This window comes from Babylonia areolata, chromosome 2 (genome assembly GCF_041734735.1).
Source record: "Babylonia areolata isolate BAREFJ2019XMU chromosome 2, ASM4173473v1, whole genome shotgun sequence".
NCBI classification, from domain to species: domain Eukaryota; kingdom Metazoa; phylum Mollusca; class Gastropoda; order Neogastropoda; family Buccinidae; genus Babylonia; species Babylonia areolata.
This window is the reverse complement of record NC_134877.1, coordinates 36,712,250-36,726,127: the sequence shown is the minus strand read 5'-3', so window position 1 is coordinate 36,726,127 and position 13,878 is coordinate 36,712,250. Positions and strand designations below refer to the sequence as shown.

At 40.9% G+C, this 13,878-nt stretch overlaps 2 protein-coding genes across 2 annotated transcripts; one reads left to right on the top strand and one right to left on the bottom strand.

Annotated features, from left to right (window-relative positions):
- Positions 1-3,666: 3,666 nt before the first annotated feature.
- Positions 3,667-7,364, bottom strand: LOC143279431 (conotoxin Cl14.12-like). The gene is made up of 4 exons (XM_076583475.1): positions 7,307-7,364; positions 5,481-5,651; positions 4,645-4,798; positions 3,667-3,842 (listed from the first exon to the last, which is right to left on the bottom strand). Exons 2-4 carry the CDS (start codon positions 5,647-5,649, stop codon positions 3,809-3,811), a joined length of 357 nt encoding a protein of 118 aa, XP_076439590.1. The 5' UTR covers positions 5,650-5,651; positions 7,307-7,364; the 3' UTR covers positions 3,667-3,808.
- Positions 7,365-10,687: 3,323 nt separating this feature from the next.
- On the top strand, positions 10,688-13,463 carry LOC143279430 (conotoxin Cl14.12-like). The gene is made up of 4 exons (XM_076583474.1): positions 10,688-10,772; positions 11,435-11,608; positions 12,409-12,562; positions 13,326-13,463. Exons 2-4 carry the CDS (start codon positions 11,437-11,439, stop codon positions 13,357-13,359), a joined length of 360 nt encoding a protein of 119 aa, XP_076439589.1. The 5' UTR covers positions 10,688-10,772; positions 11,435-11,436; the 3' UTR covers positions 13,360-13,463.
- The last annotated feature ends 415 nt before the right edge of the window (positions 13,464-13,878 follow it).

The window sequence follows — 13,878 nt, the reverse complement described above, 5'->3', positions numbered from 1 at the left end:
TACCGGTCTGAGGTCATTGTCTTTAGCAAGGTGGCCGGATTTTGAAAAGAAACACACAATCATTTGCCTGCTCGCTTTCATCAGTCTCAGTTCAAATTCAAGTTATATGTAGTTTCTCACCCGGGAAGACCCAGACTGCTGACTGTGCCTTTGTTTCGGGATAATGCAGAAATACATAGGTATTCGTCCTGTCATTTATTTACAATGTCCCAAACGCGATTAGATCTTCCCCAATCAATTTTTTTAAGCATGTGTGTGCCCCAACAAACTCTTAATTACTTTCTTTTGTTTAGAAATTCAAGTTGTGAGAGACAACGGGCACAGCCACCGTTCCCAACACCAAGGTGACTAAGAAAAACGACACTTCCCGATGAAACGTTCAGTGCATTCTCTATTTCGTCATAGATAATGCTTTGTTTCTCACCTTGCCTGGGACACCTTCATCGGAGTAAGGACAGTTACTGGACAACGTGACCACAGCGGTCGTCATTTTCGATATCCCCAAATTGAATTCTTTGAACCAGTTTAAAGCTGTTGTTCTGCACGGAGACAGCTTGCTGGAAGGATATGACGAACATCAAAATCTTTCATTGAACGATATTCCCTGGTGAAAGTCATAACAAATCATATGATGAAAATTACTATGTGGAAGGGCCACTTTTCCTGCAGGAGGGCCATCACCATTGCCCCACATTTTGGCCATCCTCAGCAGAAGAGGCTTTCAGGAATGGAATGATAATTGACATAATAGCTTTAATGTAATTGCTCTATTGCATGACTTAAAAACTATTATGTTGTTCCTGTTGTTTTTCTCTGTTCAGCTATATAATGAGCACCCCTCGTATACTAACAAGGGTATGTGGCTGGTTAATAGGAGGGAATGAACCTTATCTTTTGTGTACCAAGCCACTCCCTACCGAGAAACTGATGCACGGCATGGGTGGTACATTCTGCGATGTTGCTGAGGCTAGATGTCACACGAATAGTTTTTGAGAAAAGCCAGTTGAGCAGTGCTGGAGAAAACAATTTTTCATGATTGCTCATTTCAGTGCACATGCAGCTTTCTAACAAAAGCCCAATGGAGAAGAATAAAGAGAACGATCCTCATATCTATCAACGTATGTTGTTTCTTAAAATTAGTCTTGTAATGCATAGACCTTCACAACAGGACCCGCCACCCACTAAGGTCAATCCCCCATTGGAAAAAAAGGTTGATCTCTTTAGACATCATGTCTTGATAACCTTCTGATCGGTAGCAGTCGTAAATTCTGTGCCAAAAACAGAATCGTACTGTTGGTCCTGTGGATATGAGGAAAAGAGACTGGAATTTGAATACAGTTTAAATGCTGGCGAGTGTTGACTGATGTGTTTCAAGAAGGAATAGGTTGCTAGCAAGTGGCCTAAATGTAGGAACTGGGGATGTTTTCAATAGACATTTGTTTCCGTGTTTCAAGGTATGGGAAATGCGAATGCTGTGTATGGCTCTTTCTTATGTGCGTTTTTGTGCGTACGTGCTGACTGAAGGGTGTAACTTGAGTGTGTAACTCTAGTGTCTGTGCATCTGTCTGCCTATCTGTCATTTTTGCTTACGCGATCATAGGTCGGAATGCATGAACATAAAAACGGCATAAAAAAAAGCGCATGTTGGTATAAATAAGCTTCCTCGCACGAACTTGTGCCCCATTCCTGTTCTTCATCCGCACACACTGAGCATACTTCGACATCAACATTGACGCACATCACACACGTACATGCACGGACACACACATGACGCACAAACACACACACGTGCACACACACACACACACACACACACACACACACACACACACACACACACATACACACACATGCACGCAGGTGCGCAATTATCAAAAGCAACTTTTTGTGTTAACCCTTATGACTCAGAACCAACCGATATAAAAACGATCAAGGTGAGTGATTTTAATCATGGGTCAGTTCAGAAGTCAATGGAAAGTTTCCTTCACTCATAATCGAAAGTTTGAACTTTCTTGTGCATATAGGTTTCTCCTACCATCTTCTTCAGCATAACAACGAAAGGAAAGTTTTGTGTTGGACAGGCTGGGAGGGAACTACGTTCACAGCTGCATTGAAGTTTAGTGGCTGGCCACAGGCGCCCGACCGTATTTCTTTGAGTCTATCAATTATTTTTGGTACATAGAAGCTGGGATTGTGCGGGCCAGGTGTATTCCTATGGACTGTGCCATTGGCCAAGAGGGAGACTTGAAAACGCCAGTGGAAAAATAAACAAACAAAAAAAACCCCGAAAAAACCCCCAAACTAAACAAAAAAACAACAAAACAAACAAAAACAACCAAGCATTACCCTATCATGTTTTGTTGTTGTTGTTGTTGTTGTTGTTGAGCTGTTGTACCCTCCCCTCCCATTAATATGCGACAAAATCAAGTACTAGCTGTTTTTATCATTATCATTTTTTGTCTGCAGGCGTTCTTCTAATTTCTTGTATTAAAGAAAAAGTTCGTTTTTTAATTGTAAGTTGAGGTTACCATGATTTTTTATGCTACCTAGTCTGATCGTTTTGTTTTTTTTTCGGCCGGAGGACTTGCCCTCTCAGCCCTTCGTGTCAGAGAGGCTACCCTTTCCCTGCCAAAGAATTGCCTCTCGTGCAAAATAATCTTCACTCACTCACTCACTCACTCATTCCCTCAACCGCTGGGGTCGTTGGGGGGGACATGAGGAAGATGTCATAGCTCGCCACGCCGTTCTGTTGGCAGCTGTCGTGAGGAGATCTGGCATTGTCATTTTGGTCCATTCCTTGACGTTGTCGGACCAGCTCTTTCTCTGCCGCCCCCGTCTGCGCCCTCCCTCTACAGTCCCTTGCAGGATGGTTTTGGAGAGGGTGTCATGTCGTATGACGTGACCAAACCATGCCATCTTCCGTCGTTTGACAGTCGCCAGCAGAGGTTCTTGGGGCCCAACAAGGTTGCTGACCAGGTTCCGCACATAGTCATTGGTCTTGTGCTCCTTGTAGGAGATGTGTAGTAGTCTCCTCAAGCACTTGGTTTCGAATGCTTGGATTCTTCTTTCTGTTTCTGCCATCAGTGTCCATGTCTCACATCCATATAAGAGGATGGAGACCACTAGTGACTTGTAGAGCAGGAATTTTGTGTGGAATCTGATGTTGCTCTTCCATACCCTGTTCAGTCTGGCCATCGCTGCCGTTGCAGAATTCTATTTCGGATTTCTGCTGTGCAGGTGCCGTCTTTGGACAGGGTTGCTGACAGCGCAAAGTGTGTGCTCCTGACTTTAATAAGAGCCAAAGAGATCGCTGGTTTGAACCCAATACGGACGGTACTGTTTTATTGTTTGTGATGTGTGTGTGCGCTCGTAAGCAAGAGTGTGTAATGGGAGTGGGGTCGTGTTATGACCACGATATAGCTAGTGTATGATATTTAGTGCAGTATGTGTACAGTTGTACCAAAATATTCTGCCTGTGTTCATCCAGTATTATTCAGATATTTTCGTTTTGCGTTGTATTATATCTTTAAAAAGCAGAGAAAGAGAGAGAGAGAGAGAGAGAGAGAGAGAGAGAGAGAGAGAGAGAGAGAGAGAGAGAGAGAGAGAGAGAGAGAGAGATGTGGAGTGATGGAAAGACAAATACAAAAGAACAATCCAACACCAAGATGACAGACACAAAATTTTATTTGTCTGGACAAGAATGGTCTGAAATCAACAGGGAACTTTTAATCAGCAAAAGTTTGTTTTTTCGCTGTACGCATTTTCACTGCACAAAACAAATCCCGTGATGATGATGACGAGCTAGCTTTTAACCAGCAGCCTCCTCGATCTTGGCCAGGGCACTGGAACACACAGAAGGAACGTATGTTTATGTGTTGAAATCACCACAAGATCAATCACTCAGATCACTCAGATTAACCACCCAGATCTTCCATCACACAGTTCATAATATTCATGACGGACACTGCTTACCATTGGCTGTGTTCGCAAAAAAACGTCTGGGTGTGAATTCGTTGACTCGTAATTGTATTTCTGAGTCAGTGTCGTTGGTCCTTTATCTTCCGTGTGCATGATACATACTGTTCACACGTCATCATATGAATGCATGAATATAATATACAAATTTAAACACACACACACACACACATACATGCGTGCGCGCGCACACACACACACACATTTACACATGTAGACACACATAAAGATGAATAAATAAATAGATAAATGAATAAACGAATAAATAAATGAATGAATGAATAAATACATAAAGAAAGAAAGAAAGAAAGAAAGAAAGAAAGCAAGACAGAAATGTGTTAAAAAACAGAATTGTGCTTTTGTATGTATTCACATATTTGCTGATCGAAGTGTAGGTTTGCCTTCAGAAAGTCTGCCAAGGACAGACCCCTTAACTGTGTAGATAATTTACGACAGTTAAGTGTATGTCGCATTGTTGTGTCTTTGCTATTCTCTCATTCTCGTCACTAACATCCAAACCACCACAAAAAAACAAAAACAAAAAACAAAAACAAACAAACAAAACAACAACAACAACAATAAAATCCTTGTCTTATGATGGATTTGATCTCAGAACCTCTCATTTCCAATGATTATCTTATCCTCTGATAAGCGTTGCTGTGCACTCACGCTTTGCAGGCAGGTCCACAGACCAGTCCAGCCATTGGTGCAGCAGGTCCCAGAATAAAAGAGGCACCTTTAGTACAGGCTGCTTCACAGGCTCCCTCAGTGGTGTCAGAATTAATCTGGCCGACGAGCAGATTCACGACGTTGTCGAAGTCGACTGAAACAATGTATGTTGTAAGCACAGCCACGAAAGTGTTTGTTTAAGGTAAAACACAGGATCAACAGATTTAGAAGTAAGAAGATAACTAGACCAAATGATTTACACACGTGACTCAAGAAACTGATAGTGTGGACAAAACTATTTGACACATTGTAGATATTCAGTTTGAGAACGAGATGCCATTATCACGTGGAACTGTGTCTACGTGTTCATTACGCCATTGATGAAGCTCAAGGTTTGTCAGTCTTCAGTGGTTTCAAGTCAGTGATCAATAATTGTATTGAACATACTTTAGTGTGAGTATCCAGCATATACAGTTGCACAACGAAATGTGGTTTTCAATCTAATATGTCCATTTGGTGAGAAATCTTCGCTTTCCTACACAGTGATGGCGTACTATCTTAGTTTGATTTGAACTGGCAGAGAAGCAAATCTCCCAAAGAAATCGGACAGTAACAAACCTGTACAATGCATACATACCACCCTGCTACATTCAAAAGACAAACTAGGAATCAGCAGGGATCGTGTGAGTGTCTTTTTCAATATTTGGGACAAAATATGACACTACTCAACACACAAAGAATTCATGTCAGTCGCGGTCTGAATGACTTAGTTTTATCATCGCTACACGTTCATGAGCATAAAGAAGCGTATTCATTATCATTCAAATTGACATTACCTTGGCCACCAACGATTTTTTCGAATTCGTGTTTGGCAGAGTTGAACACTTGGGTGAGCTGATTGCCAAGATTGTTGATGAGGTCTCCGATGTCTTTGATGAGGAACCGTTTCTCGGGAGCGGCATAGGCCACCACCAGTGTCATCAACAGCACTGCCACAACCTTCATCGCTGAACAAACAAGACACAACGGAAAGGATTGATGAGCAACAGATACAAGATTCACACACACACACACACACACACACACACACACACACACACACACACACACACACACACACACACACATGCGCACACACACGCCCCCCACCCTCCTTTACCCCTCCCATGCAGAATCTGATTATGATATGAAGACATGAGTTCTCACCGACGAAGAACAGGTAACACAGGCTGATTTTTCTGAAAAAGGATCATCCATGATTTACAGAGCATGTACTGGAAGATTTTTGTTGCCCCTGTGCTTTCTGCCTTGTTGGTCCAGTCGGTAACGTCTGCATATATGATGATGCTTGTTTCTTTTCGTTTATAAAGACGAGGACTCCATAGTTTGGATTTATTACACATGAAACGAACAACTGTATTCCTTTCACCTCTGTTCGGGTATTGCCGAAACTTGATCAAGTAATCATGAAAACTCGTATAATGTTTCTTCATGAAGAAGCTACAAAACATGAAGTATTTATTGGCTTTGCAAGATTTTGACCTGTTCGTTTCCAGTGCCAATGAAGTAGTGACAATGAGCAGCTACAACACCAGAAGAAGAATGTCTTTTCAACAATTTTATGGAATCACTCTATTTTGTATCACAAGAAATGAACTCGGACAGGGTCTACAGCCTGAACCCCACGTCATGAATACAATACAATGCAATGCAATAAAATGCAACGCAACGCAACGCAATACAATACAATACAATGCGAAACTATACAATACAGTGTCTAAATGCGGACCTCTAATAATTTGAAATGAATCTTTTACTATCTGAAACTGTGGAATACAGTCTGTAAATTCTTTGGTCCATGAGAGATATTACCTTCTTTGAGACGAGTGAATTGCGGCACAGAAAAAAACATGTTTGAAAGATTTACCGAATAGTGAGCTGCCTCAAGCAAGAGGCATGTTAATCAAACGACCAAAGTAATTAAGACCGCTTATCAACTAGACCTGAAAGAAATTATGCTCGTAACTATGAGCGAGTGGAATGAAGCTTTTTCTTTCTGCCACACAACCATAGCGTAATGCTATATCAGAAACCACTAACAAAAAACCACGAAGAAAAATCAGACTGAAAAGGGCAATGAGCAAAGTGACATGCAAGAATAATAAAGCGCAACGGCATAACAAAAGAAGTTTGAACCACGAGCAGTATTTTCTAACAGTACACTAAATCAACGTAAACTGTCAAACACAATTTGCAAATAAATCGAGTCATCCTACGCGTCCTTACTCTTCATTTTCTAACCAGTTGAACATATAACTATTCTCAAACGTAACAGAATTCAAAACTGTTCACAAAAACAAAGGAAATTGACATCTCCACTTAAAAAAAGGTTAATGACTCCAATTTTCTTTTAGCTAAAAAACAAACAAACAAACAAACAAGCAAACAAACAAAACAAAACAAAAACAAACAAACAAACAACAACAATACCAACAACAACAAAAGCCGGTGGGTTGAAGCTAGGAGAAGATGGTTAACCATCCTCAAAGAATTGGAGTGTTTGGGCGCCAAGCTCAACACTTAATAAGTGAAGGACTTCAGCACCCGTACAAAGAAACACAGAAAACATGGAGCAGACAACAGATTCAATGAAAATACCCACTGATTTACGAAGTTCTCTGTGGACCAAGTAAAAGACAGCCGTTCTGTCTGAAACAGCAAGTTATATACTCTTAAAAACGTGACTTGTGTGACATTTTTTAAAGAAAAGGTAAGGAACCGTGTTTTGGGGACGCGACAGGTGGGAACCCTCGCGCTTATGCGTGTGTGCGCGTGCGTGAGTGCATGCGTATGTGCGTGGATGCCAATGTGTGTGTGTGTGTGTGTGTGTGTGTGTGTGTGTGTGTGTGTGTGTGTGTGTGTGTGTGTTTGAGCGTGTGTGTGTACGAGTGTGTGTGGGTTCATGTGCGTACTCTTGCCCTATTCAACTTTTTAAAAATGCATTGAGAAAAAATAACTTTTATATATGTCATCAGTTCACTGGGTTAGGGATCGAGGAAAGAAACTAGATTTCATTTGACCTACAAATCGGAATCAAACGTAATGTCCATTATCAAGCTCATTTGACCTATAATTCTGAATCAAACGTATGGTCCACAACCAGGTGCTAAAAGCCAATACGTTTTCATTATGCGTCGCAGCATGTTTACTACAAATGGTAGTTACACTGAAAATTGATGATAAACAACGAACTGTCCTGACGTCTCAAGGAAGAAGCCACGAAACATAAGGTATAAATCACTTTTACAAGATTTTGCCCTGTTCACTTCCGATGTCAATGATGTAGTGAAGATGAAGACCCGCGATACTAGAGGAAGAACATGTTCCCAACAAATCAATGAGATCACTTGTAACCACAATAATTATCCATGGCATAGCTGTGGGCAGAATGATGGCAATTGATATGGATATGTTTTACAGCGAGTGACCATTCTAAGAAACAATAGAAGTTGTAGAATGAGATACATAAAAGAGACATTGAGGCTGAAAATTCCAAGTTCCTAGGGTCATCTCTGGTGTGTGATCTCCTGGTTACCTAACATCGATTGTTCCCTGTGCCGACGCTTGGACTCCGACAGACAAATCCGGGTGTGGCTGTGTATGGGGGAATCGGAATGAGCGGCGAGGGAATAATGCCAATAAACTGTGCAGATGATGGGGCAGCAAAAAACAAAACAAAACAAAAACAACAAGAAGAAGAAAGCAAACACTTATAACCGTTTGCAATTCCACGGAGCAAACGAACAAGTAGAGAGATAAATGCGTATGTGGCACAAATGACCCAGTACTATTACGAAGAAGCAAAAGAGACTCGTACGAAGCATCCGTTTGACAAGATCTGTGACAGCAAATCCACATCGCACAAACCATTGTGCAGCCCGCACACTCATGGGGGTCAGATGCAGTTTCTGAAGTGGCGATGCTGTCTCAGACAATCATCAAAACGATATAGCGTTTGTGACTCTTTAAGATGAAATCACACACACATACACAAACACACTACTACTTCTACTAATAACATCAGCAACAACAGTGACAGCAATAGCAAAGCAAGATCAAGAACAAGTGCAACATCAACAACACTAATAACAATATGCTCCCCACTCCCCCACCTCCCATCTCCACTCCTGTCCTTCGCTCTAACATATAAAAAAAAGATTACGGGCGCAATAGCCGAGTGGTTAAAGCGTTGGACTTTCAATCTGAGGGCCCCGGGTTCGAATCTCCGTAACGGCGCCTGGTGGGTAAAGGGTGAAGATTTCCGATCTCGCAGGTCAACATATGTGCAGACGTGTTTGTTCCTGAACCCCCTTCGTGTGTATACGCACGCAGAAGATCAAATACGCACGTTAAAGATCCTGTAATCCATGTCAGCATTCGGTGGGTTATGGAAACAAGAACATACCCAGCATGCACACCCCCGAAAACAGAGTATGGCTGCTACATGACGCGGTAAAATCGATCATACACGTAAAAGCCCACACGAGTGAACGTGGGAGTTGCAGCCCACGAACGAAGTTGCAACAGCACGACACTTCTGTATTCACTCCATTCTGGCAGCTGCTCAGGGACCCCACTCTTCGAACACCTTTCTTGGCAACCGCCTGTCTACGCACCGTGCTCACCCCTGACTCATCTTGGTTGCATCCAGATGTTGGTCATCAATCACTGTTTCAGTCAGGTCAAAGAAGGTTATTTATAGCCTGCTGATTAAAACATGAGGACCTTGCGATGGATGTCATTTATGATTGTCTAAAGCAGAGCTCTGGGTGTCTCTTCAAGAGATCATGCTTTTTCCTGCTGATCTCTTTTCGCCATTGAACATGTGTGATAATCCTTTGTCCTCAAGCTGAAACGTCGTAGTCATCATTTCCTTTCTCGTTACATCAAACAAAATTCCCTGTAGGAAAATCATATGCTTTGCTTGACAATCTTCAATAGTTTGTGTCAAAGTGTATTGTCTGCCGAAACACCACGTTTCTGTATATCTGGGCATGTGTGAAACCCTTTTTCGCAATTTGATTCAAATGGACGATATAAATGATTATAGCTTCAACATTTGAGACCACCGATTTCATAATGACATCAGACACATGGTTTCCCCCAATTTCTTTCCTTTTCTGTACTTGTAATCTCTTTGCAAAGTTTATATATATATATATTTTTTCTCTTAAATGAAGAAAAAAAAATATTACAGAAATAACGGAATGTTTGTTTACTTGTTACCTGCTAGATAGATGGATAGGTAGGTAGACAAATATATATGTACATATACATATATTCATATTTGTATTGTTGTTTCATGCAAATGTGTGAAAAAACAAGGAGGGGGGTCTGGTAAAATTCCTTGACAGATGTGTACGTTTTTGGCATAGTTAATGACAGTATTTTAGAACCATAAGGCGTCACTTTTCTTTTTGACCAGGTCCTAAATATCTGCTGGATTTCTTCCAGTTTATGTTCATATTTCAACCTGACAGTATCGTCTACAGTTGTAGTTGTAGAGAAAATAACACCAAGTGCTTTTTTGTTTTCTTGTTGTTGCAGTTGTATTTAGTAATGACTTCCATGAATTGTGTACATGAACATTTGAGTGTGGACGAGCGGTTTTTTTCCGTTTTTTTTTTTTTTTTTGGTTGTTGTTGTTTTTAGTTGTTTTTAAAAAAAAAATTTTCTTGTGAACGACCGACACAGAAAACGAATTTATATATATATATATAAAACAAAACCACACTTCCAAAACATACGTGCATATGTGTGCACAAACGCAAGCACAAATACATTCACGCACGCACGCATGCACGTACACACACACACACACACACACACACACACACACACACACACACACACACACACACACACACACCTGTGCTGAAAGTATCTCTGCCCTACTTTTTGCGCACGATCCCAAAACGATTTAATTCCGCTAAATTTTTTGTTTGCCTTTTTCTTCTTTTTTTCTTCTTTAAAAAATGTTATCAAACTCACGTTTTTGAAGGTATATAAGTTGCTTTCTCAGACAGATGTTTGTCTGTCTTCCATTCGGCGTGCAGAGAACTCAATCAGTAAGTATTTTGCATTGTGTCTGTTGCATGTCCGTTCCTTCCATGGTGAGCTCTTATCTGTCTTCACTACCAATTGAATGAACATTTTCTAGATGGTGTTTGTGTGCGTGTGGGTTTTTGTTCTTCTCCTTCTTTTTTTATTTTTTTTTATTGTTGGTTTGTTTCTTTTTTGCTGCTTGTTTGTTTTTTCTGATTGTTGTTTTTTGTTTGATTTTTGTTGTTTTTTTTTTTTTTTTCTTCCACTCTTTAGTGTGTGTGTGTGTGTGTGTGTGTGTGTGTGTGTGTGTGTGTGTGTGTGTGTGTGTGTGTGTGTGTGTGTGTGTGTGTGTGTGTGCACGTGTGTGTGTTTGTGCGTCATGTGTGTGTCCGTGCATGTGTGTGTGATATTTTCAAGAAATACGTTATTCCTGCATTCATATTTGTGTGAATCATAGTTTTTTTTTGTTTTTTTTTTAAATAGATAAATATATATACATAATTTCATAGGCATATATATATATATATATATATATATATATATATATATATATATATATATATATATATATATATATCACATATCATTACAGGATCAATCGTTATTTAGAATGTGATGCAATTCGTTCTTGAACAGACAGTGCTTCTCTTGCTCAGTACCTCCATCTTGTGCGTTGACTGTTCAGCGATGAAGGTTGTGGCAGTGCTGTTGATGACACTGGTGGTGGCCCATGCCGCTCCCCAGAAACGATTTCTCATCAAGGAGATCGGGGACCTCTTCAACAACCTTGGCAACCAGCTCACCCATGTGTTCAACTCTGCCAAAAATGAGTTCGAAAAACTCACTTCTGGGGAGAACAGTAAGTGTAACACCATTTTGTGGTAATGTTGATGATGATGATGATAGCAAAACCTTAGACAGGAGGCTATGATTGATACGAGTGTGTTTGATGGAATGGATACGCTTTGCAGAACAATTACTGCTAACGGTAATCATTCTTGATTTCAATTGTTATCGCTAAGCAAGAGCGGGATTACAGACTTATTAAGTAAAACAATAGCACAGATTTGTCCACTTTCTCTCCTCAACAGTTTAGCCACATTCCCATCCACTGGTCAAATGTTTTAGAAGCATGAAGTACACAGTCTGTTCATTTGGAAAAGTGTCTTGCAGTAATTTTCAGCAGCCATCAGTTCCATTTCACACTCCTTTCGACCACTACACGGAATGAAAGTGAAGACGTGTTGTGTTTCTTCTTCCTTTTTTGGAGTGGAGGGGGGTTGAAGGCAGGGGAGGGTGGGGGGAGAGGGGCATGGCACCATAAAGGTAGGGGGCAGGCGGATGAAGTCTGAATAAAAGAAGGCAAGACAGAATTATAGCAACAAAGAATGATCAAAGCCTGAGATGGTGTTGACAGTTATCAAAAGAACTGCGGCATTGTCTGTCGAATTTCTGTTCTTGACTTTGACAGAGTCAGGAAACGCATATTCCTACGTGTTTGTTGTTGTTGTTGTTTTGTTTGGTTGTTGTTGTTTTGTTGCTGTTGTTGCTATGTTTTTGTTTTTGGGTGTTTTTTTCCCTTTTTTTTGTTTCGGTTTTGTTGTTGTTGTTTTTTCGAACATGATGTGATCTGAATGTTCATGCTTCACTTTATTTCAGTCAACTTCGACCATGTGGTAGACCTGCTGGTCAATCAGATTGATTCCGATGCCACCGAGGGAGCGTGTCAGACCGCCTGCACTGCTGGTGCCACCGCTATTCTGGGACCTGCTGCACCACTGGCTGGCCTGGTCTGTGGACCTGCCTGCAAAGCGTGAGTATAATGTAACGTCCATCACAGCTATGGTCGGTAGTGGACCAGCGCTCATGAGGCAGAAAATTGGACAGTCATTGAAAATGAGAGTTTCTGAGACCAATTCCAACATGGCGACAAGGAATTTTTGCTCTTCTATTACCTTTGAGTGGTGGTTTGGATGCTAGTGACGTAGATGAGAGGACAAGTCACAACAAAGCGGCATATACTTACGTTTCGTAAACGAATCTACACCGCTAAGGGGTCTGTCCGTGACTATCTCACTGAAGGCCAAAACTATACATTGTACTGCAAACATATGACTACATCAACTTTAAACAAAAGCACAATTCCTTTTAATCACACACACACACACACACACACACACACACACACACACACACACACACACACACACACACATACACACACACACACACAGACACACTCATCTTGTGTGAGTGTGTGTGTCTGTGTATCTGTTTAAGCATTCAGGTTTTCGAATGATGACATGCGAAGACAAAAAGGAAGGATCAGGTATACGGATGTTAACTTAAAGGACCAACGATACTAACTCAGAAATATAGATAAATATGAGTAAAGGAGTTCACACCTAGACTTTTTATGCAAACACAGCCAGTGGTATGTAAACAGCAATCAGAGTCTGTCTTGAATATCATGGACTGTATGATGGAAGATTTGAAGTATTGATCTGAAGTGATCTGAGTGATTGATCTTGTGGTGATTTCAACACATAAACATACGTTCCTTCTGTGTGTTCCAGTGCCCTGGCCAAGATCGAGGAGGCTGCTGGTTAAAAGCTAGCCCGTCATCATCATCACGGGATTTGTTTTGTGCAGTGAAAATGCGTACAGCGAAAAAAACAAATTTTTGCTGATTAAAAGTTTCCTGTTTATTTCAGACCATTCTTGTCCAGACAAACAAAATTTTGTGTCTGTCATCTTGGTGTTGGATTGTTCTTTTGTATTTGTCTTTCCATCACTCTACATCTCTCTCTCTCTCTCTCTCTCTACTTTTTTAAAGGTATAATACAACGCAAAACGAAAAGATCTGAATGACATTGGATGAACAGCAGAATATGTTGGTACATATGTACACATACTACACTAAGATAAAGTCTGAATATCATACACGTTATAACCAGCACTAGCCATATCGTGGTCATAACACGACCCCACCCCCATCACACACTCACACCCACACATACACCTGCTTACGAGCACACACACATCACAAACAATAAAACAGTACCGCCCGTATTGGGTTCAAACCAGCGATCTCCTGGGCTCTTATTAAAGTCAGAAGCACACACTTTG

Excerpts from the sequence above, each read along its gene's own strand:
- LOC143279430 (XM_076583474.1), top strand. The coding sequence starts at position 11,437 with ATGAAGGTTGTGGCAGTGCTGTTGATGACACTGGTGGTGGCCCATGCC. Across the intron at positions 11,609-12,408 it reads ACTCACTTCTGGGGAGAACA|TCAACTTCGACCATGTGGTA; the intron begins GTAAGTGTAACA and ends ACTTTATTTCAG. Across the intron at positions 12,563-13,325 it reads TGTGGACCTGCCTGCAAAGC|TGCCCTGGCCAAGATCGAGG; the intron begins GTGAGTATAATG and ends TGTGTGTTCCAG.
- LOC143279431 (XM_076583475.1), bottom strand. The coding sequence starts at position 5,649 with ATGAAGGTTGTGGCAGTGCTGTTGATGACACTGGTGGTGGCCTATGCC. Across the intron at positions 4,799-5,480 it reads AAAAATCGTTGGTGGCCAAG|TCGACTTCGACAACGTCGTG; the intron begins GTAATGTCAATT and ends ACATTGTTTCAG. Across the intron at positions 3,843-4,644 it reads TGTGGACCTGCCTGCAAAGC|TGCCCTGGCCAAGATCGAGG; the intron begins GTGAGTGCACAG and ends TGTGTGTTCCAG.